Below are 24672 nucleotides of genomic sequence, written 5' to 3' on the forward strand. Positions count from 1 at the left end.
CCTTGTTACATTATTATTATTATAAAGGAAATTTAAGGATATATCAATTACTCTCTTCTTTTCTTTTCTAACCTGCAAAGAAATACTTTTGTATTCTTCTCTAGGTTGAGGTCACCTAATTCACATATTTTGCCAACGATGGCTCCATGTAAGCTCAGCTTATCCGCTCGCTGACTCCTATAGCCTGAAGCTGATACATTATCGTTCGCCTTATATAGCTCCGGAAGGGGTTTCCGTCGTGTATGTTTCTGTTCCCCTTTTCAGTCTTTCCGACCATATCGGATCTTTGTTACTTGAGCTTATATGGAATTTGATTTTGGAAACTGGATAGTCTCGGCGCTCAATGGGGTGACGAAGGTAAAGGCAAACTTGTCGATATCCTCGCTGCTGAAGCAGATATCTGCGCACGATGTGCTGGTGGTAACAACGCCGGTCACACTATCGTCGTAAGAAATGCTAAAGGAGAAAAGACAAGTTACGCTTTCAACCTTTTGCCCTCTGGTTAGCTCATTCATTGCAAAGCTACGTCTTGACGCAACATGCTGATCGAACTGAACAGGTTTAATCAATCCTACATGTACTGCATTCATCGGTTCAGGTGTGGTCGTTCACGTTCCATCTCTTTTCAATGAACTCGATACCCTCGAGCGAAAAGGTAAGTCACTATCATTCTCCCCCCTAAATTTCATCAGATGTCTCTCGTCTTCCATTTCACAAGTCTTCAAGCTTGCTAACCCGTTTCTTAGGCCTCAAGGTCGCTGATCGACTCAAGATCTCGGACCGAGCTCATCTCGTTTTGGGTTTCCATCAAATCGTTGACGGTCTCAAAGAAATTGAATTAGGAGGTTCTTCAATCGGTACCACCAGGAAAGGTATCGGACCCGCTTATTCCTCCAAAGCTTCTCGATCAGGTTTGAGAGTTCATCATCTCTATGATCCAAGTTTCCCTGAGAAGTTCAGGAAGTTGGTCGAAGGTAGATTCAAGAGATATGGTCATTTCGAATTTGACACAGAAGGTGAAATTGAGATGTACTTGGTGAGCACATTCGAAGATTTCCATCAGGAGAAGCACGTACTGATATCGGTCTTTCCTTAGGCATTCGCTGAAAGACTTCGACCGTATATCGTTGATGGACCTACATACATGTTCAACGCCTTGCAATCCGGCAAAAAGATCCTTGTCGAAGGCGCAAATGCTCTAATGCTTGATATCGACTACGGGACCTATCCATTCGTAACTTCTTCAGCTACTTCTATCGGTGGTGTTGTCACTGGTCTTGGTATCCCTACATTCGCAATCAAGAAAGTTGTCGGTGTAATCAAAGCTTATACAACTCGAGTTGGAGGTGGACCATTCCCAACTGAACAACTCAACACTATCGGTGAAACTCTTCAAGAAGTAGGTGCTGAATACGGTACTGTCACTGGAAGAAGAAGACGATGTGGTTGGTTAGATTTGGTTGTCATGAAATATTCAACTATGATCAACGGTTACACTTCCCTCAACTTGACTAAGCTTGATGTTCTTGATGCCTTTGAGGAAATCAAGGTCGCCACCGGATACAAGATTGATGGGGCTGTCATTGAAGGTTTCCCTGGTGAGTGACCTCTCACTCCGCTTGCGCAACGATTGCACGAGCACTGAACTTATTATGTCGTTCCACTCTTAGCCGATCTTGATCGTCTCGCTCAAGTCGAAGTCCAGTACGACACTTTACCCGGATGGAAGACTGACATCTCAAACTGTAAGACATACGAAGAACTCCCCGACAATGCCAAGAGTTATATCAAATACATCGAAGACTACTTGGGTGTCAAAGTACAATACGTTGGTGTAGGTCCGGGTAGAGATCAAAATTTGATTCTGTTCTAGAATGATTGCACACTGCTGCATACTGAAGTTCTGAAAGGAATGCATTGAATAAATGTAGTTGAAACCTGATGGAAAAGTTCCGTTCATTTCTTCCATTCAGTCAAGAAAGTGATTTACAACATTCAGTACGTTCTTGCCGGTGTCAGTTTTCGTAACCTTGTTTCTCAGTCGTGCATCGATCTGATAAGACACAAGATCATGTCATCGATGTGTCATGAAAATAATCTTCTGTGTGATATCAAGCACCGTTCAGGATAATCAAGAGCGAGGATCTGATTCCTCATCTGAAGTTGACAATTGAAGTGGATCGTTGTCTGCCGCCATGAAAACACGATCATCGAGTACCACAAATTGAGTATATGAAGTGAGAATGAATGAGGTCTTTACAATGTCACATGCGTCATCATCAATTGATGAGTTCGCTGCTTGGACGAAGCGAAATGGCTGGTTGGGCGTTGGAGACTGATGTATTAGCTTGCACCGACATAGGTCCAACGCGTTCAAAAAGCGTGCTTCTGCTATGCGACCTCTTGGACATTGCCAAGCTGTTTCCAGACTTTCGGAAACACGATCTCATTGGTCTGATGTCTTGGCTCAACTGAAACAAACGGCCGAATGGGAAGTGAGTTACGAAAGCAAGTCATCGTCGCATAAAGCCATATAAAACGCGACTTCTTGGTCGATGTGAATGCACATTCCTTAAGTCACTCACCATACAAACTGTATCACGGCGCAGTGACTGGGGAGCATGAACCTATTTATTGGAACAGCCATTGCCGTGCCGATTCAGGGACGCCGTCTTTGCCATTCACAGTAAATAGGGTTTCATCGCCTAAGTTACTGCATATTATTGTGTAGAAGGGATGTTTCGCGTTTGCTTTTCTTTTTTTTGGGTTCTTGTGGTATTCTTTTGAATTACCCGATTTTGGCGTTTGAAGTAGAAAGGAGATGGACATGTCTCATCAGTTGTGACAACGCCATTTATCCAAATCTCATTCTACAGATAATTTCTTGTATTCTCGCGTTGTTTGTCAATGCGAAGATTGCTTTTCAGGGTTTTATTGATTGAAGAAATAGGAACACCGAAATGACTGAATACATACTCGAGTAGAAAGAGAAACATGAGAGGAAGATTGATTTTAGAGATCGATAATATATCACGTAGTTCAACGTCACCCTCTCACAGATCAGAAAAGAGAAAAACGCCAGCCATTTGTTTACATCTCACTTTCTGTTTGGGTATGAACGTGGAATAGCAAGGGAACATGACATGGGTACCGTACTCCATGCATGCAGGTCGATGAACATTGATTTTCTTTTTTGATCATTTCTTCTTGTTCCATTCTTTTATTCGTTCAGTCTATCCAAATCCTCCCCTTTCATTCTCCCAAATTTTCAACTTTGTCTTAAAGCAAATTTCTTTGGTGAGTGACTTTCTACACGAGACGAATTTAACTCGTCATTGGTCGAAATGGAAATGTCTAGATTTATGGGTGAATTGTCCTCGATCGGTAGAGGGAGTCTCAGACTAGATAGAATGTGTTGAGTCCTTTGAACTTCGTAGGAATACCAGAAAGGATGTGCAAGCAGATCTGGGTGAAGCGGCGAGGAAGCGGTATGGGATGGATACCTTTGACGTTCTCCAAAATGCTGCTTCGAAGGAAAGAAGGATGGCGAGATTTTCGGCACAGAACTTGATCTTCACGGACCTCTTACTCTCCAATTCACGCTTATCTGTCCCTACTTGCTGTGCTGTGCTCTTTGTTACTGTTTCCGACCCGATACGCTACGCTCTGATCATCGTGAAATGAACAAGGACATGAAGCTGATCTTACTTCTTCCTCAAAATCCTCCTTTCAAACATCGCTACCACCACTACCACCCATACCACTACCGCAATATCAATCAACTGAAAATACAAACAAACAAACAATATATAATCAACTCGTACATACCATACTGCCCTTCGTCTCCTCAATCCCGGTTGCGTACTCTCTCTGTATTGTCCCTGAAACGCAACCAACTTACACGACCTGATTGTCTACCCTCTTGGCGAAAAAATAAAACAAAAACGCCTCCATCACTTCACGTATAATAATCATTACCAATAATTCAATTCCGGCTTTGTAATACTCTCATCATCATCTTGTAAACCTCGACTTTGACGATATTCTTTACGACCTTGATCTGACGACTTCAATAACGCCTCAACCTCACCAACACGACTCTCAACCCATTCGATCTCATCGACAACAACACTTCTCAAACTCGTTGTTTTATCCACGACCTAACATTTACAACGATTTGGTATATCCACGTATACAACTTGACGCTGAACATTCCACCCATCATCGACTGGACTTGACTTGACGTCAACATAGCTCTCGACATTTACATCGCAGCGCGATACTTCTATTTCACTCAACCACTTGACCAAATTTCGCCGGTCGAATAATAAACACTCAGTCATATAAACCCCAAGTGGATTTCAAACATTCTTTTTTTTTAGCCAAATTCAAACAAATAACAACTCAACAAAATGCACGTCTCAAACCTTATCTTACCTCTTCTCACACTCAGTGTTACCACCACTGCTGTCTCAGCACTTCACATTACTCCTCAACACAAGAAAGCTTTAGCTGCTCAAAAAATCTCTGAACCAGCAAAGAGAGAAGGTGTATTGGCCGCTGCTCACAAGAACAAGGTTAAGAGATTAGTAAAGAAGAAGAAGAGGCAATCTTGTCAAGTTAGATACAACGCCACTTCAATCGTCACTTCTTCCACTGCAGAAGAAACAGCTAGTACAACCTCGATAGTTGGTGATGATGCTAGTGCAATCCCAACTTTGACCAATAACGAGAATTGGGCAAACGCAACTGCCACTCAGACTTCATCTTCAGTCTATGAGACTGCAAGTACCACAGCAGATGATTGGGGCTTCTCATCGGCTTCATCTTCTTCTTCTCCTCAACCATCGTCAACTACTTCAGCTGAGACCTCTCAATCCACCAGCTCTTGGTCAAAGGTCGAAGAATGGTCCGGAAACTCGTTCTTCGATAATGTCAATTTCTGGGAATGGAATGATCCTACTCACGGTACCGTCGATTTCCTCGGTGCCAGTGACGCCTGGAACAGTGGATTGATATCTATCAACTCGAACAAGAGAGCTGTCATGGCAGTCGATACCACTCAAGTTGTATCAGGTGGAAGAAAATCTATCCGAATCCACGGTAACAGAGTGTAAGTACTCATCACTCCCCGTCATATCATAATTTGAGATTGACGTCAATATGCAATTCACAGATTCACCGGTGGTCTTGTTCTTATGGACGCCTATCACATGCCTGATGGATGTGGTACATGGCCCGCTTGGTGGCAAAACGGTCCTAACTGGCCTGAAGGTGGTGAAATTGATATATTGGAAGGTGTAAATGCTTTCACTCAAAATCAAGTTTCCCTTCATACCGGTCAAGGATGTACTATGCCCAGCGACTTGAACAGCAACCAAGTCGGATCTTTAACTACTGGTAGTTACAACTCTTACGATTGTTCTTCTACAAACACCGCGAACCAAGGTTGTGGTGTCAGAGATGAAACAACTCAAAACGCTTATGGATCAGGCTTTAACTCAATTGGTGGTGGTGTCTATGCTAGTAAGTAATCTGCTCTTCCCAGCTTGCGATATTCTGAAAAATGTCACTAATGTACCTCGATCTTAGTGCGATGGAGCAAAGCTGGTATCGCTGTTTGGTTCTTCCCTCGATCAAATATCCCATCTGATATCACCAACGACTCACCTGATCCTTCATCTTGGGGTAAAGCAATGGCCAACTTCCCATCTGACAACTGTGACCCATACCAATTCTTCTATGACCACTACAATATCTGTGAGTGCCTTAACTGATTCCAACGAAATTGAACCGCGATGCTGATAGATGCGGTAGTCGACACTACCTTGTGCGGAGATTGGGCTGGTGCAGATGGTGTATGGAACTACGCAGGATACGCAGGACAAGATCAATCATGTGCAGCAAAGACTGGATACTCTACCTGTGCCGATTACGTCTTGAACTCTGGTTCGTCCTTTGCGGATGCTTATTGGGAAGTCTCATATGTCAAATACTTCAACTCCACTACTGAGGTATAAATCTCGTAATGATTACTGAAGTATTGAGAACTTTTTAATGATAATATTCCTGCAAACGTGATGAATCGAGATGTCCTCTTCTTTCCTTTTTCTTTGGATTCCTGCTTTTTCTGCTTTCCACTCAGAAAGCTACTTCCTTGACCCCTTTGGATATTTGTGCCCTTCTTTGTGCTTCTTTGTACGCTACCCTCCTCAACTCTCCCTTTCTAAGACATTTTTTTAAAATAGGATAACTCAGGTAGTCTATTTTGGAATATTTAATAATCTTAGATAATCACCGTATGAATTGAATGTATTGGACGTTCTCAAGTGGATGATTGGATCTCGTTATAACAGTATCCGTCATATTGTCTCTTACATATTCAGCAGATTCAACGGAATAAGCCTTACAATCCAGCCAGGCAGTCCAACTTTTTTCCCATTTGATTGTGACCTCCACTTGAATTGACCGCAGACGGAGAAAGTACCCTCTGTGACATGTTGAATACTGGCAGACCTGACTGAACATTTGAATATTTGACATCTGTTCGAGATCACCTAGCACTGAAAGAGGTACCGTCGTCTTCCTTCTGCTGGATGATCTTCTATCGAAATGCCTCATTCGCACCATTCCCATTCCGGACAATTTTGTCGACACGCAAAAGATTCTCTGGAAGAAGTGATTCAAGAAGCTATAAGAAAGGGATTCGAAGTCTTTGGATTGAGTGAACACGCTCCTAGATGGAGAGTTGAAGACCTTTTCCCCGAAGAGGTGAGTGTTCTAGATGTCCATGGTTCGCTTGAGCAATTCGCTATGTATAAAGTACAAGTTTTTACCTGGATACTTACATTAACTCCTTGACTTTCTGTTTTCAGGCAGATCTCCTTCCATCAGATTTACTATCAACCTATCTGTCTTTCCTTAATCTCGCTCAATCCTTACGACGAAAGTATGAAGATCAAATATCACTTCTCATATCTCTCGAAACGGATTATATCACCCCGCTAGATCTCTCACATTTGACTGAGATATTGCATGAACATGAAGAGATTGATTATATAGTCGGAAGCGTACATCATGTTAATGGTATTTCGATTGATTTCGATAAGAAAACATGGAAAAGATCAATTCAAGCTTGTTTATTGGGCATAGAAGGTAGAACAATGAATCCTGGTCCACCACCTTTTCTCGAATTATCCGATAATCCTTCATCTGCGTCATCGCCCTCTAATTCACCTTCAGATTCAGAAAAGACAGAAAATGATGATGGGGATCATATACCCAACACAGCAGATTTGATACCATTTTTGGAAAATTATTTCGACGCACAATATGATTTAATAAACCATCACAAACCTGAGATAATAGGTCATTTCGATTTGTGTTTACTCTGGATACCCAATTTCAAGATCAAGGATATACCTTGTGTATGGGAAAGAGTTGAAAGGAATATAAAAAAAGTAGTTGAATATGGTGGTTTGTTCGAAGCTAATTCGGCTGCTATCAGAAAAGGTTGGAAAGGAAGTTATCCAAGTGAGGATGTTTTGAAAGTGAGTTTTAAAAGTCCATAGCCTTAACCTTCTCGCAAATCTTCAACCCACAACATCACTTATTACCTGCAAAAGAGTCGTAGAGTCGGACAACATGCTGATGTATACTGTGCAGTTGATCCTATCTCTCAGCGGTAAAATATGTCTGTCAGACGATTCTCATGGTGTATCGTATGTAGGACTCAATTACATCAAAATGAAGAATTATCTAGTAGAACAAGGAGTCAAGGAAATATGGTATCTTGTTCCCGTAGCAAAAAGGCAAGATGGGGACGAAGACGTTGGTGATAGACGCAGAATCGTTTCTAGGAGATTGGAAAACTGGGTCGAGCATCCTTTCTGGAGTCATTTGGAAAAGATACAATGATGAATAAACGATAAATCAGAATACCGAGGTAAGAACACGATAGAACACTGAAAACCATGACCATGATGATTCGCAAGATAATGGATCTATATTGGTATACATGCTTTGACATTGGTTATTATGCACATCATCACAGCCCAGATTTCCAGCTTTCAATCGACTGCTGTCACGGCACGAGTTGCTTTTCTGAATGACAGCACACGTTTAGTCTTCGACAACAAATCTCTCCGTTTGAGCAATTACTATTGGCCATACCATGAGTTATGTAAACCAATTGTATCGTTTGGAGAAGGCATGCCGGTAGCTCCAATCTTAGGTGAATGATTAGATAGACCCATGATTGAATCTGATCGTTGAATGGATATCAAAGAATCTGATCCGTCTAGGTTCAGACACAGGATCAGCGATGCTTCGTAAAACTTGGCTGCAGCTCTGAAGCCTTTTCGCCCATAATGAAAGAACGATCACTCACTCATGGGGCCACTACATCCACCTTCAGTAGCTTCGGCTTGCTCTACCGTTTGACCTATCTTCTTCGCTTTTGCTTTATCATTTCTCAATTTCTCCAAATGTTCTAAATACCTAGTGTCGACTCCTCCGGTAACGTATTCCCCGGTGAAGACTGAACAATCAAAGGTTGTGATAGACGGATTGAACTGTCGACATGATTCAACCAGGTCTTCTAGAGTTTGGAAGATGACCAAATCCGCCCCGATATGTGCTGCAATCTCCTCGGTTGTTCGGTCATGAGCAATTAATTCCGTTGGCGAGGGCATATCAATACCGTATACATTAGGGAATCGGATGGGCGGGGCACACGAAGCGAATATGACTCGCTTAGCACCGACTTCTTTGGCCATTTGAACGATCTCTCTTGAAGTGGTTCCTCTTACAATCGAGTCTGAAGGTGATGGATATTAGCTCAAACTTTCAACACTGCCGTGAGTTGTCAGCCGACGTACCATCAACGAGCATGACAGTCTTGCCAGCGAATTCTTCAGGCATAGCATTAAGTTTTCTTCGAACGTTCTTTCGTCTACCAAACATAAGTCAGCATCCCTCCTTCCTCTTTCTCACGCATACCAAGGTAGACTTACCTTTGAGTTTGACCAGGCATGATGAAAGTTCTTCCAACATATCGGTTTTTGACGAAACCTTCTCTATAAGGGATATTGAGAGCTTGAGCACAGTTCAATGCCGCTGTTCTTGATGTATCAGGAACAGGGATTACAACGTCGATTTTGATATTTGCTTTCGCCAACTCCTTCTTGACTGTTTCAGCTAATAGATCACCCATCTTCATTCTTGATCTATACACTGATATACCATCTAGAGTTGAATCAGGTCTAGCGAAATAAACGTGTTCAAAGATATCCGGTGCGAAAGTTTGAGGTTGAGCGACTTGTCTTCTGACAATGTTGTTTCTAGTGATAATGATTGCTTCGCCTGAAATTACAAAATTGATCAATACACATCAGCGGTTCATTTCGACGATGAGACAGATATTTGACTGATCGTTATACTTAGTAGAATGGTATTACTCACCGGCTTTGACATCTTCCCATTCTGTGAAACCCAAACCCTGAGCTACAACACTTTCACTTGCTACTAAATAATCTGTTCCACCTCTTGTACCTTTTCTGGTTGCTATTCCTACAGGTCTAATCCCATTTGGATCCCTGAAAGCGATCAAACCGAAACCCGCGATCATTGCGACACATGCGTATGCACCAATACAAGTTTTGGTTAAATCTCCAATAGCAGTGAAGATATCTTCTTCATTGATACGGAATTTACCGGTCTTTTGTAGATTGTTGGCGAGGATATTGAGGAGTAATTCAGAGTCGGAGTCAGTGTTGATATGTCTATGAGCATCAACATCTAAGAATTGTCGAAGGGAAGGTGTATTAACAATGTTACCATTCTATAAATAAACCCTACCGTAAGCATACATCACAGATGAGTTCATGTAGAAATAGTTGCTTACATGAGCAAAGACAATACCATAAGGAGAGTTAACGTAGAAAGGCTGAGCTTCAGCATGAGCTGAACTTCCAGCAGTGGGGTATCGAACTACGTCCAGTCATACGAAAATCAGCTTACACCACTTCGCCGCTTTGCATTTTTGCTGCGACCGATAGTAGACACAACTTACCATGACCGACACCCATCCAACCTTTCAAACCAGCAACGGCCGAAGAATCGAATACATCTCTAACCATTCCGTTGGCTTTTACTTGGTAAAATCTACCACCTGACCCGCAGGTAACGATACCAGCTGCATCTTGACCTCTAAACATGAAACAATATATCAGCCAAGAAACTAGCCTCATGTTTGATGAGTCGATAACACATACCGGTGTTGAAGGAGTGAGAGACCCTCAGCACTACAATAACACATATTAGAATCAAGCTCGAAGCATAAGCAGACAAGTATACGTACATCTCAGTACCTGCAAGATTGGTCTGAGTGGCCAAAGGGTCATGAAGGAGTAAACCGAGAATTCCACACACTGGTTCGGTATGATTCAGCACACATGCATCTTTGTTTTCCCCTCCACATGACAACATATACTCACTTGTTGCCGTTCAGAGTCTTTGAGAATGACAGTGCAGCGGAGGTGAGGTGTGATGGGTAAGGATATATCAATATCGATACCTAAAAAGAAAGGAAAAAGGAAAATTCTTCGGTAAGTTGAACTTTTTTTCCTAATATCTGTCAGTCGTAAACATGCATGAAATTCTTGCACACGACGGCTATTCCAGAGGGGTACTGATCCCGGTACAAATTCCTCATTACAAATTCCCTAATCACTAATTACCCGAATCACGAATTCCTAATACACTCGAGCAATATCTGTAATAAATGTCCTGATTATCATTTGTTTGTAGTATTATCATTAATACTATTGGGTTGAGTCGGCTCAACCGGAGCACGGAATAAATTATCCAAGACGAATGCCACATCATTTTAGGATCCTGTCAGCCTGTGCCTGATCAGTCTTGATATGGGGTCCCGTTTTGATTATTGTGTCATCTTTCAGTGCAAGTGTACATGATCAACAACAATCAACAGTCCTGGAACGGTTTGGTACGTTGATTTTATCATTAGGTATTGACCACGAAACGACTGCCATCTACTCAGCGTCTCACTGATTCAATCAAACAATGGCTCCCAAATCCACTTCTGAAGCACCAGTTTCTAGGAGATCGGCAAGGATAGCTGATCAACCTAAATCAACTATCACTAATGGTGACAAAGCGGAAGTCGCTTCTAAGAAAGAAACTTCCACCAAAAAGGTAAGTCCATATCTATACATCACAACATGAAAACTGCGTCCTCCTGACTTATTTCTGTCGGAAAATAGCGTTCAGCCGAGAATGGCAATGGCGATTCCGAGACAAAGAAAACCAAAACGACTTCTTCTTCTGGTAAAGATAAAGCTTCGGAACCTAAATCCAAAGCTAAAGCAACCACTTCAGCTTCCAAGAAGGAACCCACCAAATCCTCAGAAGCTACTAAAAAGGAGAAAGAAGCTGAAGCTCCAGGCGATGCTGAACCTGAAACTGGACCTCGAGGAACCTTGAAGTCAGGTGATAAATTACCGAAGATCACCCTTAAGGATAACCAAGGTAACGACGTTGACGTTAGTAAATTGGCTGGCGAGAAAGGCGTTGTCATCTTCCTTTACCCTAAAGTATGTTGCACTAGCTTTAAGTTAATGTTACTGAAGAACATCCACTAATGGAGTGAACAAACAGGCAGATACACCAGGTTGTACTACTCAGGCTTGTGGTTATAGAGACAATTATTCCAAGATCACAGATTACGGATATAATATTTATGGCTTATCCAAAGACAAACCCGAAGCTCAACAGAAAGTGAGCCATTCCACCCCTTTTCTGGCTTGAGAAGGGAAAGTAATCAGCTCTCAAGCTGAACTGGTCACATTCTTTGATTTTAGTGGATAACCAAGAAAGATTTGACTTATAAGATTCTCTCTGACCCTCAGAGTCAATTGATCAAGAGGTGAGTCTTTGACGGTCATTCCCTTGGCCTGCCCGTTCTGGGCTCATAAATCGAAAATAAGCTGATTGTCTGATGGTTTGGTAGACTCGGTGCATTCGTACTACCCAATAAGTAATTTTCAAATTCCTTTTTCCTCGTTGTAGATGGACCAATGAGCTGATCTCAGACGGTTGGTATAGTACTAAAAGGTCTCATTTCATCTTCGAGAAAGGATCTGGTAAATTGATAGATATTGCTTTGGGTGTAAAGCCTGCTGATGAGTGAGTACATTTGACTATGTTTACGAACAGTGTTACAAGCATAGGTGATACTGATTGAAACTGCCATATGTACCACTACAGTCCAGGAAACGTATTGAAGTTCCTGGAGGAACGTCATAAATAGCTCCAAAATCGAAACGACATTACAAAATATATGGTTCCCAGACAGGTTCAGAGGGGGTGGCAAACGTGAGGCTTGGGTTTAAGCGATCTATGACTCTTATATACCAATGAAGATATGCAGATGACTTTATGTATATCGATGAAATAGACCGAACCTGCCGCGCAACGCTCCTTACATATTTTTTGTTGAAGTGGTCCAGTTGTGACCAGATATGAGAGCAGATAGCATGTCGATGACATGGATATGGAAGGTGCAATGATCCAGATTACTCGGCTATGGGTCGGTTCCTTACACCGAGACTGATGTAGTCATACCATCCCAGACGGATGGTCTCATCGGCCACTCATCTGTGAACAAGCTGAAATGGAATCCAGTACCCTTCATCGATATTGAGCAAGCTCATAAGTTCGGCAACCTCGTGCGTTCAGCAATTCCTCAATATCTGAAGAATTCTCGTTCCCTGTCATCATCTTACCATCTAGCTTACCATCTAGCTTGACAGTGACCTCTGTGTTGTTTAGGGTCTCGGTTCTCATAGCTCCGTCGTACGCAATATATATCATGCACACAGATCATCTGCTCTAGGACCAATTTAAACCGCTGTAGCCTTCGAGTGAGACAGACAGCTCTGAATCAACCTCTTGTCAGCTCTACCACTCTTGTCTCTTCTCGTGGTCTTGCGTCACACTGAGGGTGTGTGGGCAATTGATATGCCGCTCAACCTCATATCAGCATATCCAAATCAATCTCATCCCCAAAATATACATCTACTTCATCGGCGTGGCCGGACAGCCGATAAAGGTATTCATTACATCAGTATCAGCTTCTCACTCAGATGTTGTGTTTGCGATCTGCTGGGAAGAAGAAGAAGATGATTGTGCACCTTGTGTGACAGCGGTGCGATTGGATTGGAGGTGTAAGCAGCAATCGAGGAGCCCAGCAGGTGAACCGATGAATTTGGTAATAGTTGCTATCAAGTCCACTCCCAATCAGCGGCACTATCTACCTGTTCAAAACTGGACTCGCGTGGTGGAGGCTATTTCAGCTTGCCCTTAAAAACGAGGGTTTGAGTTGAACTCGAAATTCCACTCTGCTCGCTCTCAGATATCGAAAAGACATATCATCATATAGTTGCTTCGGGGTCAATATGACAGCCAGAAACGACTCTTCCTCGGCAACCAAATCACCTTCCATCTTCGCTACAAGCGTTACGCTCAAAGCGTCACTGATTGTTCTCCATCAACTGAGCAACCACCCACACTCAGTAAGGAAGAAGAGCTCAAGCGACTGAACAACGCCATCTTCAAACATCAGGGAGGTACCTCTAACAGACAGCAGGGGGTCCAATCTGCTAGAAATGAACAGCACACTGGATAAAGCAGTTCGGCACAGATGGGACCGTTAACAGTTACAGTTAGATTGTGCGACATGTATAGGTGAGTCGATGTGGCCTACATGTCGTAATTTGGGTTACAGATGCTGAATTGCCCAACAATGCTTTGGTATACGTGACGTGTCTGTTGATCTGATCTTATAGGAAGGGCGGTGGAATTGGAAATGTAACGTGCGTACTGGAGTGTAAACATAACTGCAAACGTAGTTAGGATTTTTGAAAAAAAAGGGTAGTAAACGACATAATAATATTCATGAATACGCAAATGTACCAAGTGAAGATATATATACGAAGTGGATCGATTGTAGCTGGAATGTTAAGTGATATCTAAGAGATTTGAAACCTGGGTTGTCAGCTTTCAATTTACTTTTGCTAGTTTGAGTTAAAATGTAAATTGAGATGGTCATTGAGTTTTGTCAGAGATAAAAGTTTAAGGTAGCGTGGTTTTTTCAGCATCGACGACCTGAACCCAAAAAGAGTTCAAGAGTCCTCAAGCCAAATGCACTCGGGTCATCGTTCGTAAAAGTATGGGTTAGGGTGAAAATGTGGATGGAAGATCGAAGATATTGCTATGAATTCTTGTGATCCAAGCGAGCATTTAATGAGGAATGTTCGGGAGAAGTGAAAATTTTCATTTCGAAACAGAGAGAATTGAATTGCATGCTCACCTATGGAAAGTACGTAACCAACCTTAATTCTGTTGTACAAACCGAAAAATCATCTTCCATGTCTCTCTTTCTTTCCTCTTTTGCCACCGTACAGCTAAGTTGAGTGATTAAAAGAGTATTCGAGTAAAAAAGCCATAGAGATGAGAAGAAACGTAGGAACGATAAAATTGAAAAAAAATTGAATGGAAACGTCGATCAGAAAGCCGCATCCGTACCCACGATTCCGTCCCTCTTTCAATTCTCGAAAGAAAAGAATGAGTCCACGAGAACCGCCAGCTTCTTCGATAACCTCCCTTTTTCCTCTAACCCGAGGGAAAGAAGGAAAAAGACGGTTAAATGTCTCTGTGAAAGAGTCGGATGGGTATATTTATCATCACCTCGACGTGGAAAATGTGGCTAGTTTGGACTAGCAAAAAAGAGACAGTGACTATACAGAAATCCTAAAAATCCCAAAATTTGCAAGTCAGCGACCGAGTCTTTCGAACCAAGCATGGGGAGAGTGTAGAGAAGACATGTGGAAAGTAGAATGGGAGCGAAACGCAGGCGGGAAAGGCGAAAACGTAGGGGTAGACTTGCCTGCAAAGTATGATCAATGGAAAAAGAAAAACTTAACAGTTGTACTTTGACAGCCGTATATATACGTCGCGACGAGGTGGAGGTTTGGACGATGTGACCACAAAAAATCTGCAAACTTCAGCGGAATTACGGTATTATGTTATATCCGAGCGTGGCAGCCGACATGCCTAATAGACAATTCGCTACTTGCCACCAGCCTAAAATGTAGTATCTCGCTTATGGCATGGCCTCCACTCCGCACGTCCACTAAGTTTTCTTTTTCCATTGATCATACTTTGCAGGCAACCAGAAAAATATCCCATGGAGAATATACTCAGCTGTAATCAATCATAGCATCTTGCTTGTACAAGTAATCTACTCAGTCCCATGTCGTCTCGTCCGTTATATCGCAAGAAGATCAACGATTGTATAGCCTGAACAACTCTCATATTGAATTTGCTGAGCATCATCTGTGTGGACAATCAAATGCTCCTCGATCTTCCCTAGAAACGACTATTGTTTCAGGCATGTGCATATCTTTAGGGACACCGTGATTATAGTAGCCGGCAGCTACATCTGATATCCGTTGGTCAATCATCTCTTCTGAAAAAGACAATCGCCTCTAATTTCCACTCTTATGATCGTAGTAGGGATGACTGCGGTTCTGAAAACCATATCTAGGCTTGTATCCTCCTTCTCCCTGACTCTCGCCATCCTCATCGCAGCTGTGATCACAAACACTACCTTGAACCGTGTTTCTTACATACCTAAATACCGCATTCGGACCACAAATGACTGGCTGAGAGCCTTTTACACACCCGCAATAGCATATGCAATCGACTTTCAATCCCCCCGAGCTGGATGGGAAGGGACTATAGGCTGATATATTCCATTGTGAATCGGCCCAACACCCTTCGGAACATTCATCATTATGTTGACCTTGTATAATGCGAGAAGGGGCTCCGATGATCTGTGAGTAACATCTATCAAACACGTAATACGAATATAAATGTGTGAACTACACGGTCGCGATCGAGTTAGCATAAACGCAAATCTCAATGAACAGGATCTATAGAATACAGATGGAATAAGGTTGTTAAGAAGGATTGTTGAATTACTCACGCTCGCATCGGCTGATCTGCAACTGCCATATGAATCTAACGCTTCTGCCATATTACTGGTTGTGGTGGGCGAAAGGTATTCGGCGCAATAGCACTGTTGACTTGCTTGACGATAATAAGCGTCGCTATAGATGGGACCTTGTCGAGTGCAGTATTCCTGTTGATCAAAAAATCCACATTTAGTCTCCATCTCTTCCACTCTGTCCAATCAAACAATCAAACCAAAGCTTCAAACACTCACGGTACAAAGCCCCTTATCCGACTGGATACTTGTTAAACCTGAAGCAAGACCAGTTCCGTTGGCGATCAAGTTGTAGAATCTTTGCTCGTTGATACAGCCCATATATTGAGGGGAAACGATTGTACCATCAGGTAAAACAGGTGGCGGATGAGTACCTAGTTGTCGAATTGATGATGCAAGGGTGAGCCTCAAAAACAGTATGAGAGTTGTCAAGATAAGAGTCATTGCATGTATGATATCGAGCAACTGGAGATGCGGACTGGCGGAAGAGCGATGTGATAAGATTATATAAGAAGCGGGATTCAGCTTTTCATGACCATGTTGTCGAAGATCAGTAGTGCGGTACATGAAGGAAACACAGCAACCGAAACAGGTTGATCGGAAGCGAATAAAGAATACGCTGACCCGAAGTCCGACTTCATCAAGAGTCCAGTCAACATACCTTTAAGCGAGAACAACATCCTTTCGATCGATGGGAGAATATGATCACGAGGGAGGAAGCGAAGGAATGTCTGATCATTTGATGGGAGGTGTCTGGTACATCAAACGATGACATAACTCATGCACTCGTGACTGACCTTGCGTGTCATCCATCACCACCGATGACGGTGCACGGCATTGTTTTACGTTCATTCCCTTGTTCGAGATACTGTTATTACAGTGCCAAGATATCCTTGGATCGTTGATCATCATCTCAGATGGGGTCCTTTGGCAGCTATCGATATAGAAAAAGAGGGTGATACAGTCAACTGCCAAGGTCGCCATTGTCAATCAACGAAATCTGATTTCAATAGAACATTACGCCGAGAGAGTCAACTCATTTGAGATCTTACATTGATCATCGAGTAGATGCGATTATTCAGAGAGGTATATAAACCCACTCATCTCTTTCATAATTGGCTTCTTTCTCTCTTCTTTTTCTCATTTTGTTTTCTTCCCATCCCAAAACGTCTCACCAAAAATCCTTAAATTTCTCTCCTGCTCACAGATACATTCTTTTCAACTGTTTTGTGAACTGACTCGATCTACTTGATCAAACACATTGTCTTATCACCAAGATGTATACTAGTATTACTCATACTCTAATACCACTCTCCCTTCTGGGTTGTACTCTCGCCGGTGTAATTCGAATCCGTGGTGATGACAGCTCTTCCGACACCGATAAACATCACGACGACCACGACAAAGGCAACCATCACGATCACCTTCCTCGACAAGGCTCCACCGAGTTCATAGGTTGTGTCAGCAGAACCTTTTTCAACCTCGTTGCTTACGATAACGACTTCGATGGTGACTTATCCGATCAAGGCGATCTAGCTGCATGCCTTGTGAGTGAATTCTGTTTATCTTCCATAATCTAATTACCTTCATTACTCTTGCATGGTGTCTCCCGTCTGATTTTGCTTTCCCTTTGTACATCGCTCATCTTCCATCATACGTGACCTAACAACATGTTAATCATCTCACATCTACCTTCTAACAACAACACACAGATCGTAGCTGACATCACCTCTGTACAGACCCATTGCGTGGACAAACAATTTCGATATACATACTGGGATGGCGACAGAAAGCAATGCTACTGCTCTCCTACGCAACGACCAGATGCCGAGCAGATTAGGGACAATGACGCTGTCACTGGTCAATGCAAAGACAGAGACGCTTTAGTGAGTCACCTACGTCACCTTCACACATCTCATGGCATACATAGTTCCTCTCTGCACTGTCTACTTGCTGATATCGTTTGTATAGGTCGCTCTCAATAACGCCAAATTCATCTTCGGTGGCTGTTTCAATCAATCGTCTGTCGACACCATCACTTCTGTAGCAAGGTTCAGCACTACCTCCGTCAGAGACTGCTTTACCTTCTGCGACCAACCTTGTCGGCGTCAACCTATTGAAGTTGTTGGTGCCACTCCCCGGTATGATCCTGCTCTTTACGACTTCGCCTACGACTGTCAATGTTACGGCTTTTCTTCCGCTGACACACCACCGTTATTCACTCGAGTTTGTGGCATTGACTCCATTTTCGGCTATTCTCGAACCATTTATCCCGACAATGATGATCAACGCAAGAGAGTCGAGCGAGGAGAGTATGACGGTGAAGATGATCATGATTACCAGTATGGATACGGTAAAGTAAGTAGTTTTAGTCACAGAAGCGTTCACTTTCGCTGACTGTGCATGGATCAGGGCCATCACGAGCAAGATCAAGGAAATGACTCTGAACACGATAAAAACAAAGTACGTTAGATGCTGCCAATCATCAAATAAACAGCACACTAGAATCATGACTAATCACTCATCCGTCTGTAGGGTGAGGAGGACCACGAGGAGGATCACAAGGACCATAAAAACGTGGGTAGTCATAGTTATGCTTGCCTGCTAAGCTGATCTGCCTAGCCATCAGGACGGCGAATGGCATGAAGATGATTACTCTCCTGATCACGAATATCAAAATGGCAAAGACGATGGCTACGAGCATGATAATGGCAAGGTGAGTAACGTGATGTACGATTTTTCATATCACATCAGGCGCTGACGTTCCTATGGTCCATGTAGGGATACGAGCATGGCAAACAGGATAACGAGCAAGATCATCACGGTAAAGGCAATGATTATGAGTACAAGGTATGTATTGCTGTGACTTTGCACCCCTCTTAGACGCTGAAGCTTTGCACAGGACTCCGACAACGAAGAGAGCGGAGGAACCCACAACAAAGATGAGGATCAACACCATGAAGAGGGCGATGAAAAATTCAAAAATGAGCCTGAAAAGGTAGGGACAATCATCATTCACACGATATCGACGAGTCTGTTATGACGTTGATCATTTTCAGGCAAGTTACCATAAACAGATTGGTGATGGTCAACGCAAGCAAGGTGACGAACCCGACTATGATTATGATCATGTGAAGGTGAGTCATCATCGCTTGTATCATTCTCGCAGTGAATGCACATTAGCTTACATCGCCACTGCAGGAGCATGAACACCACAAAGGCGATGATCACAGCCACGGCAAGGTGATATCCAGATATTCTCCTTGTTTTGGACTTGCTGATTGTGCTCCAGAATCGCGACGATGACCCAGACGAAGCATGGCACCACAAAGGTGGCAAGTACCATGACAACAACAACGACCATTACGAATACGATTATGGATATTACCGCAAAGGTATGTCAAACCCTGCCTCAACCCTCTGTGCCTATGGCTGACTGCTCAATGATCTGCATCAGCTTGATCAATTCTGGAAAAGGCTTTTTGTTCATCATATGTTTCTGACTAAAATGGGGTTCAAGATCGGATTCTCGTATATTCACCTCATTTCACCATAAGTCGTCTGTATTTAACCATGCATTTCCATCCCATTCTTAACCATACACTGCTACAATACAAGGCGTGAATCTGCAAGCCGTGAAGTTCAAGATCTAAATGCCAGCAAGAGCATATCATCCCAGTGAAATCTACCTTGCAGCGCTTTCTATGCCAATCGAATCTTGTGTGGATTGTCAGGAACATGATGATGGTTCTTCGGCCTTACTTGCTTCTGGCCGGTACAAAGGCTTGGCAAGTCGTGTTTCCTGGAGAACTCACTATTCTCAAAAGCTCAATGAAATGAAATGCTCTAAAAGATAGCTGATTATTCTGTCTGGATCATCTTCCCTTCTTGCTCACTCACAATCCCTTGAAATATCCCTCAAGCATGGGGCATCATTGTATCAATACAATGCTCGTGTCCTTCATCCTCGCCTACTTCACCCTTACTCTGCATGGACTTCCGGTGTACGCCTTGGAAGTGGTACCCGCCGGTTGCGTTACAGGAGTGTACTTCCATGATCATGTAATCAATGGTGACGGTTCGTTGACTTCCCACATCAATAGAGCGGATTGCAAGGTAAGCTTTTTCCAAAGCCATCGCCCTACTTGTGATGATACGTGACGATGCGCTGCTTCCACAGGAACGATGTCAAGTGACAGGCTTCAAGTACGCTTACTTTCGTAAAGCGAGTAATAAGTGTTTCTGCACTAGCAGTGATAGGGATACACCACCATCAGGGAAACAAGTAGATGGTATCGATCATGAAGGTAGATGCAAAGATACACATGCTTCCGCAAGTTTTTCTTCCACTCAGTTTCCTTCGATGAGAGTCTGCCCTCGTTGATCGCGTTTGTGTATGTACATCGACTACATGGCCTCCCAGTACCATTTCGACAGATGCTACGATACCGTTTCCTGCGCAACTTCGCGAAAGAAGAAAGTCAATAGTATTGAGCAGTGCTTAGACTATTGTCATGGTCCTGGGTCAGATTATGACGCATGGGTAGTATCTCTGGTTCCAGGTAAAGATAAGTATACTTGTAAATGCTTTGCTAGTAATGCCCCTGGGGAGGGTAATCATCACTGTGGCCCGGCAGATGCCTTCAGGTTTTACAAAACATGAGTCTAGAAACCGGTATGTGTAAAATATGGCAAGCTTGGGCGAGAGAGACTTGAATCAATGTTATATCCATGCCATGTAAAGAACAAGTTGTTTGATTTGGTGTGATCGGTTCGACATCACCCTTCACACGCACTAACCAAAATCGGCGCCCGTGCGGTAAAATCAATGAGAGAGCTTTGGACGACTCCGGTGGAGGTACGATGGATTTTCTTTTCTTCATTTTCAGCAATTAATCCCAAATTGTGCTTGAGCTTTGCGCACCCACCAAAAAAGTGATTCAGTCATCTTTCTCTTTCTTCCTTCATCATCTCGCGAATATTTAGAAAGCGTATTTCAGTTAGTTGTATCTGTGAGTTGACATGCCTCCTCATCCTTCGCTCCTCCTGATATCAGAAGAGGTAATCCCTAAGAAGATAATTTTCTCATCCTTATGCACCCACGTCCGGAGACACAAGATGTTCTCAGACTTTTTCAGGTTTTTCGAATAATCCTCGTCTTGAGGACTCGATCGAATTTGAATTAGTCGTTCGGATCATGAGGGACCTTAGTTCATAGTTACACTGAGGGATTACCTACCTTTATTCATCTATCTTGACTCTACACAATCTATTTTGGGGGATCATAAGCTGATTCTGACTTCTCAATAAAGGTATCGCTTAGATTCGCTCTTGGTACAGTACTATATAGATGAGGAAATTAGATATAAACAATATGCATTTGGTTTCTTATTCTTTACGCCAAACAATCGCTCGTTGATTCTGATCACTATGCTATCGAAAAATACAATCCACAAAATCACTACACCCTTCCTGTACATTTGCGATTGCACTATCTCATAGCCACGCCGTTTCCGCCAACATTTTCCGATCCTGAGACTGTTCACTTAAGCTTAGCTGCTCTGTTCATATCCCTGATCTTGATTCCGGCTTTATTCTTGATCTCTTTGTGAAGATCAGGTTTATCTAACGCACTGGATACGTCAGAACACCATTTGTTGCAGCCGAGAACATTAGAGATGAGTAACGTACAATCGAACAGAGCGAACAGAGCTTCTAGGTGCACGAAAAAGGGTGCTAACACCAACGCTGTGTCCCAATACTCCTTATAAGCGTTTAGGTCATGAATTGTCCCCTCACTCGCGAATTTTCCAGCTTTGGAATGGATAGGTTTCACTCACCTTGAACGAGATTGTTAAATAGAGCAGGTGCACGTCGTTCAAACACACCGTGACCTATAAACTGAGCTATCCAAGCAAATGCGAATACTGCCCAGCCGAAAGGTTGCGCTGAGGGTTTAGATGGATCGGTGAATGGTATCCAGGAAGGAGGAGAAACTGCTAAGTATGTAGAAGTGAGATATGAAAGTAGACCGAAAGGGAGATATGTTAGCTATGATGCAGGAGTGATTTGTCAGCTTCATTTACGAGTAAGCATTATGATGATACAGCCAAGACTAGTCATCTGAAGGACATCAAGCTTAATATAGACGGGAAAGGTACAACAACCAGACGTACCCCTCCGACCGGCTCGAGAATGATGTAGTAAGCCAAATAAGCTACTATCCATCCTAACGCCAAACTAGGTTGATATGCCAATCCTGTGGACAGGATTGTAGGTTTGGTCCCAGGAAGAGTTATATGCGCAGCTATGAGTAGCCATGACCTATGATACGACTATAAGCTGAGTGTGCAAGCATTGAGACTAGCGTTTTGATCGGTGAAGACAGGCAAAAGTGAAGAGGCGAGAAAGGGAGGGAGAGTTCTGAAGAACATACCATAGAATTTGTGGGATGCAGACGAAGTGAATAAGCTGATTGATCTTGTTCGCATGATATGACGAGTAAAATGCAAGCTACAGAGGTGAAACTGATATTCAGTGAGAAGCGCAATACATGAAAATATACTTCTACTGACCTCTTCTTCAACATCCAGATGATTTTTGCCCGCCTTTGGTAGCTGCTCTTTCAGCCCTGCAGCTGGTGACTGAGTCTGAGTAATGGATGACATTTTTGTTCTACGACAATGTGGGGTAGTTGGGTGCACTTGTAGCGTTACTGTTTCTGAGCTTGACAATCAAAGTGAAGAGTGATTGTTCGTACAAATGCGAGGTTTCACCTCTTCTGCAACAGCAGACATGTGACTTGTCAAGGTACACTACCAAATTCGGACAGCGGAAGTAACCGGTCTTTGATATTTTTATTTTATAAAATGCTTCCATGGGCTTAAAATAAGCCACCACCACATGTTCAAGAGTGACTAACTCTTATGCAATGGCAATGGGCGTCTTACTGATTATATGATAACCAACGATAGCCACCAAGACTTCATGATCAACAGCTTTTTGAGTGCGATGCATCTGGAAGTATTCATTCTATACCCATAACCTTCCTATGTCTCCTTCAATTCCATCTGCTATTTCTCCAACTAATCCCCATATTCGATCTGCGACTTGCTCTATAGTACCGCTAGCATCTACTTGTGTCCATTTGGATTCACCATGCCGTGACGTCACTTGTTGAGCTACCAATGCGAATTGTTCTCGAGTCGCCTGTTGCATTGATATAGTCTCATATCGCTCTTCGCCGAATTGAGATCGCTGCGACGCTACTTCTTGTGGCAAAGTGAGATACAGAGTGAGGTCAGGAAGAGGAAGAGATGTATCGGGTTGAAGGCAGAAGTCAAACGGTAATCCCTATCATCAACATTGATTCATATCAGCTTCGAATTGATCACATTGTCATAAGTCAAGATGCAAATTACCTTGGCAGCTGAGAATGCGATTCCGGAGAAGGCATATCTATCTGCTATTACTGTTATTCCGCTTTCCAGGTCTTTCTTTATCGCGGCCCTATGATTAAAACGGAGCTATTCAGCATATTGCCTCGATGCTGAATATCCTGATTGCAATGGCAAATAAAGATCAAGAGGGCAAACTTACGCACATTCCCATCGATTTGCACTGAAAAGTAGATGAATAGCATGATCATCCATCTCTGCTTTGGATTGCAGATATGCATCAATCATCTTACCGATTGCCGTCGTTCGATCTATCCCCAGTAGTCGGAATCAGCAGTGTTTCCCTTTACTGAATGAGCCATTCTGATCAATGGCTTTGTGAGGTACATAGGTACGACTACTATGATTAAAGTACTCACTCACCTGGAAACTTTTGTAATCTGGCTTTACGACCTTCCCTTTCTAGTCGTTCAACAAGCTTGGAAACCTGTGTTGATTTTCCACATCGATCGAGTCCTTCAAAAACGATAAAAGCTCCTCGGCGGGATGAAGATGGGTCAGACATGGCGGATTCTTGTTCGTTTCGCGATAGGACTTCGATATATTCCGTCTTGTGGTAGTCACTATATTCGCCTAGCTCGTAGTCGAGGTTGTAGATAATCTATTCATGCGTCCATCGTCATTCATACGCGTTCAGATATTGATTTAAATGTTCGCTTTCATCTTGAACGCGTCTAAAGCGACAGGACCACCTCCACATACTTCATAAACCCGTATTCCCGAAATGCAATCTGAAAGTGGCAAATCATCCATGGTGGAGGTCGTCCATGCAACAAATCTCTTATTGTTTCTGGAACACGATAAAATGTCCCCATCATGATTAATCTTTACTCCTTTCCCCTCTTGTTTTCTGTATCAATGTTCATCCCTTCTGATTACCAAATTGACTCGCAATTCCCAAGGATAGCATCACTGATGAGGATGAGGTCTTACCGTAGGATGTTACAGGCACAATCGGATCCTGTATTAAATATAAAAGAGCTTATTGATCATGACACATCAATGGATCTGATAGCTTGTCTCATCTTGACCCCTTTCACCGACATTGCGCTTATTGTACTTTCAACATTTCTCTCGCCACCGTATGGTTATATGCCTGGACGGAAGAAGAGAGTCGAGAGTATA

General features: G+C 42.9%; 11 protein-coding genes across 11 annotated transcripts; 7 read left to right on the forward strand and 4 right to left on the reverse strand.

Annotated features, from left to right (window-relative positions):
• Positions 1-138: 138 nt before the first annotated feature.
• IL334_000990 (adenylosuccinate synthetase) lies at positions 139-1873 on the forward strand (the record flags this gene model as incomplete). The annotated part of the gene is made up of 7 exons (XM_062932751.1): positions 139-148; positions 219-240; positions 332-501; positions 560-655; positions 747-1036; positions 1097-1598; positions 1671-1873. 7 exons carry the CDS (start codon positions 139-141, stop codon positions 1871-1873), a joined length of 1293 nt encoding a protein of 430 aa, XP_062788802.1.
• A 2539-nt stretch (positions 1874-4412) lies between these two features.
• IL334_000991 (uncharacterized protein) lies at positions 4413-6020 on the forward strand (the record flags this gene model as incomplete). Its single annotated transcript, XM_062932752.1, has 4 exons — positions 4413-5113; positions 5177-5526; positions 5593-5760; positions 5818-6020. The coding sequence occupies 4 exons, from the start codon at positions 4413-4415 to the stop codon at positions 6018-6020; spliced, it is 1422 nt and encodes a 473-aa protein (XP_062788803.1).
• Positions 6021-6612: 592 nt separating this feature from the next.
• Positions 6613-7917, forward strand: IL334_000992 (uncharacterized protein; the record flags this gene model as incomplete). The annotated part of the gene is made up of 3 exons (XM_062932753.1): positions 6613-6771; positions 6876-7550; positions 7666-7917. The coding sequence occupies 3 exons, from the start codon at positions 6613-6615 to the stop codon at positions 7915-7917; spliced, it is 1086 nt and encodes a 361-aa protein (XP_062788804.1).
• A 242-nt stretch (positions 7918-8159) lies between these two features.
• On the reverse strand, positions 8160-10488 carry IL334_000993 (amidophosphoribosyltransferase; the record flags this gene model as incomplete). The annotated part of the gene is made up of 9 exons (XM_062932754.1): positions 8160-8299; positions 8390-8818; positions 8880-8953; positions 9015-9363; positions 9463-9841; positions 9905-9990; positions 10073-10209; positions 10275-10304; positions 10361-10488. The coding sequence occupies 9 exons, from the start codon at positions 10486-10488 to the stop codon at positions 8160-8162; spliced, it is 1752 nt and encodes a 583-aa protein (XP_062788805.1).
• Positions 10489-11085: 597 nt separating this feature from the next.
• On the forward strand, positions 11086-12331 carry IL334_000994 (uncharacterized protein; the record flags this gene model as incomplete). Its single annotated transcript, XM_062932755.1, has 7 exons — positions 11086-11217; positions 11286-11615; positions 11680-11799; positions 11883-11947; positions 12032-12058; positions 12127-12207; positions 12289-12331. 7 exons carry the CDS (start codon positions 11086-11088, stop codon positions 12329-12331), a joined length of 798 nt encoding a protein of 265 aa, XP_062788806.1.
• Positions 12332-15965: 3634 nt separating this feature from the next.
• On the reverse strand, positions 15966-16534 carry IL334_000995 (uncharacterized protein; the record flags this gene model as incomplete). The annotated part of the gene is made up of 3 exons (XM_062932756.1): positions 15966-16016; positions 16070-16225; positions 16310-16534. 3 exons carry the CDS (start codon positions 16532-16534, stop codon positions 15966-15968), a joined length of 432 nt encoding a protein of 143 aa, XP_062788807.1.
• An 833-nt stretch (positions 16535-17367) lies between these two features.
• On the forward strand, positions 17368-19526 carry IL334_000996 (uncharacterized protein; the record flags this gene model as incomplete). Its single annotated transcript, XM_062932757.1, has 11 exons — positions 17368-17637; positions 17830-17976; positions 18062-18448; positions 18503-18553; positions 18626-18667; positions 18720-18806; positions 18872-18940; positions 18993-19088; positions 19150-19227; positions 19292-19333; positions 19383-19526. 11 exons carry the CDS (start codon positions 17368-17370, stop codon positions 19524-19526), a joined length of 1413 nt encoding a protein of 470 aa, XP_062788808.1.
• A 488-nt stretch (positions 19527-20014) lies between these two features.
• Positions 20015-20474, forward strand: IL334_000997 (uncharacterized protein; the record flags this gene model as incomplete). The annotated part of the gene is made up of 2 exons (XM_062932758.1): positions 20015-20206; positions 20271-20474. 2 exons carry the CDS (start codon positions 20015-20017, stop codon positions 20472-20474), a joined length of 396 nt encoding a protein of 131 aa, XP_062788809.1.
• A 27-nt stretch (positions 20475-20501) lies between these two features.
• Positions 20502-20753, forward strand: IL334_000998 (uncharacterized protein; the record flags this gene model as incomplete). Its single annotated transcript, XM_062932759.1, has 1 exon — positions 20502-20753. One exon carries the CDS (start codon positions 20502-20504, stop codon positions 20751-20753), a length of 252 nt encoding a protein of 83 aa, XP_062788810.1.
• Positions 20754-21632: 879 nt separating this feature from the next.
• On the reverse strand, positions 21633-22758 carry IL334_000999 (uncharacterized protein; the record flags this gene model as incomplete). Its single annotated transcript, XM_062932760.1, has 6 exons — positions 21633-21715; positions 21782-21838; positions 21931-22141; positions 22267-22414; positions 22527-22603; positions 22666-22758. The coding sequence occupies 6 exons, from the start codon at positions 22756-22758 to the stop codon at positions 21633-21635; spliced, it is 669 nt and encodes a 222-aa protein (XP_062788811.1).
• A 364-nt stretch (positions 22759-23122) lies between these two features.
• Positions 23123-24052, reverse strand: IL334_001000 (thymidylate kinase; the record flags this gene model as incomplete). Its single annotated transcript, XM_062932761.1, has 4 exons — positions 23123-23443; positions 23512-23599; positions 23690-23798; positions 23911-24052. The coding sequence occupies 4 exons, from the start codon at positions 24050-24052 to the stop codon at positions 23123-23125; spliced, it is 660 nt and encodes a 219-aa protein (XP_062788812.1).
• Between the last annotated feature and the right edge of the window lie 620 nt (positions 24053-24672).

The sequence above is a fragment of the Kwoniella shivajii genome, chromosome 1, assembly GCF_035658355.1.
Source record: "Kwoniella shivajii chromosome 1, complete sequence".
Classification (NCBI taxonomy): domain Eukaryota; kingdom Fungi; phylum Basidiomycota; class Tremellomycetes; order Tremellales; family Cryptococcaceae; genus Kwoniella; species Kwoniella shivajii.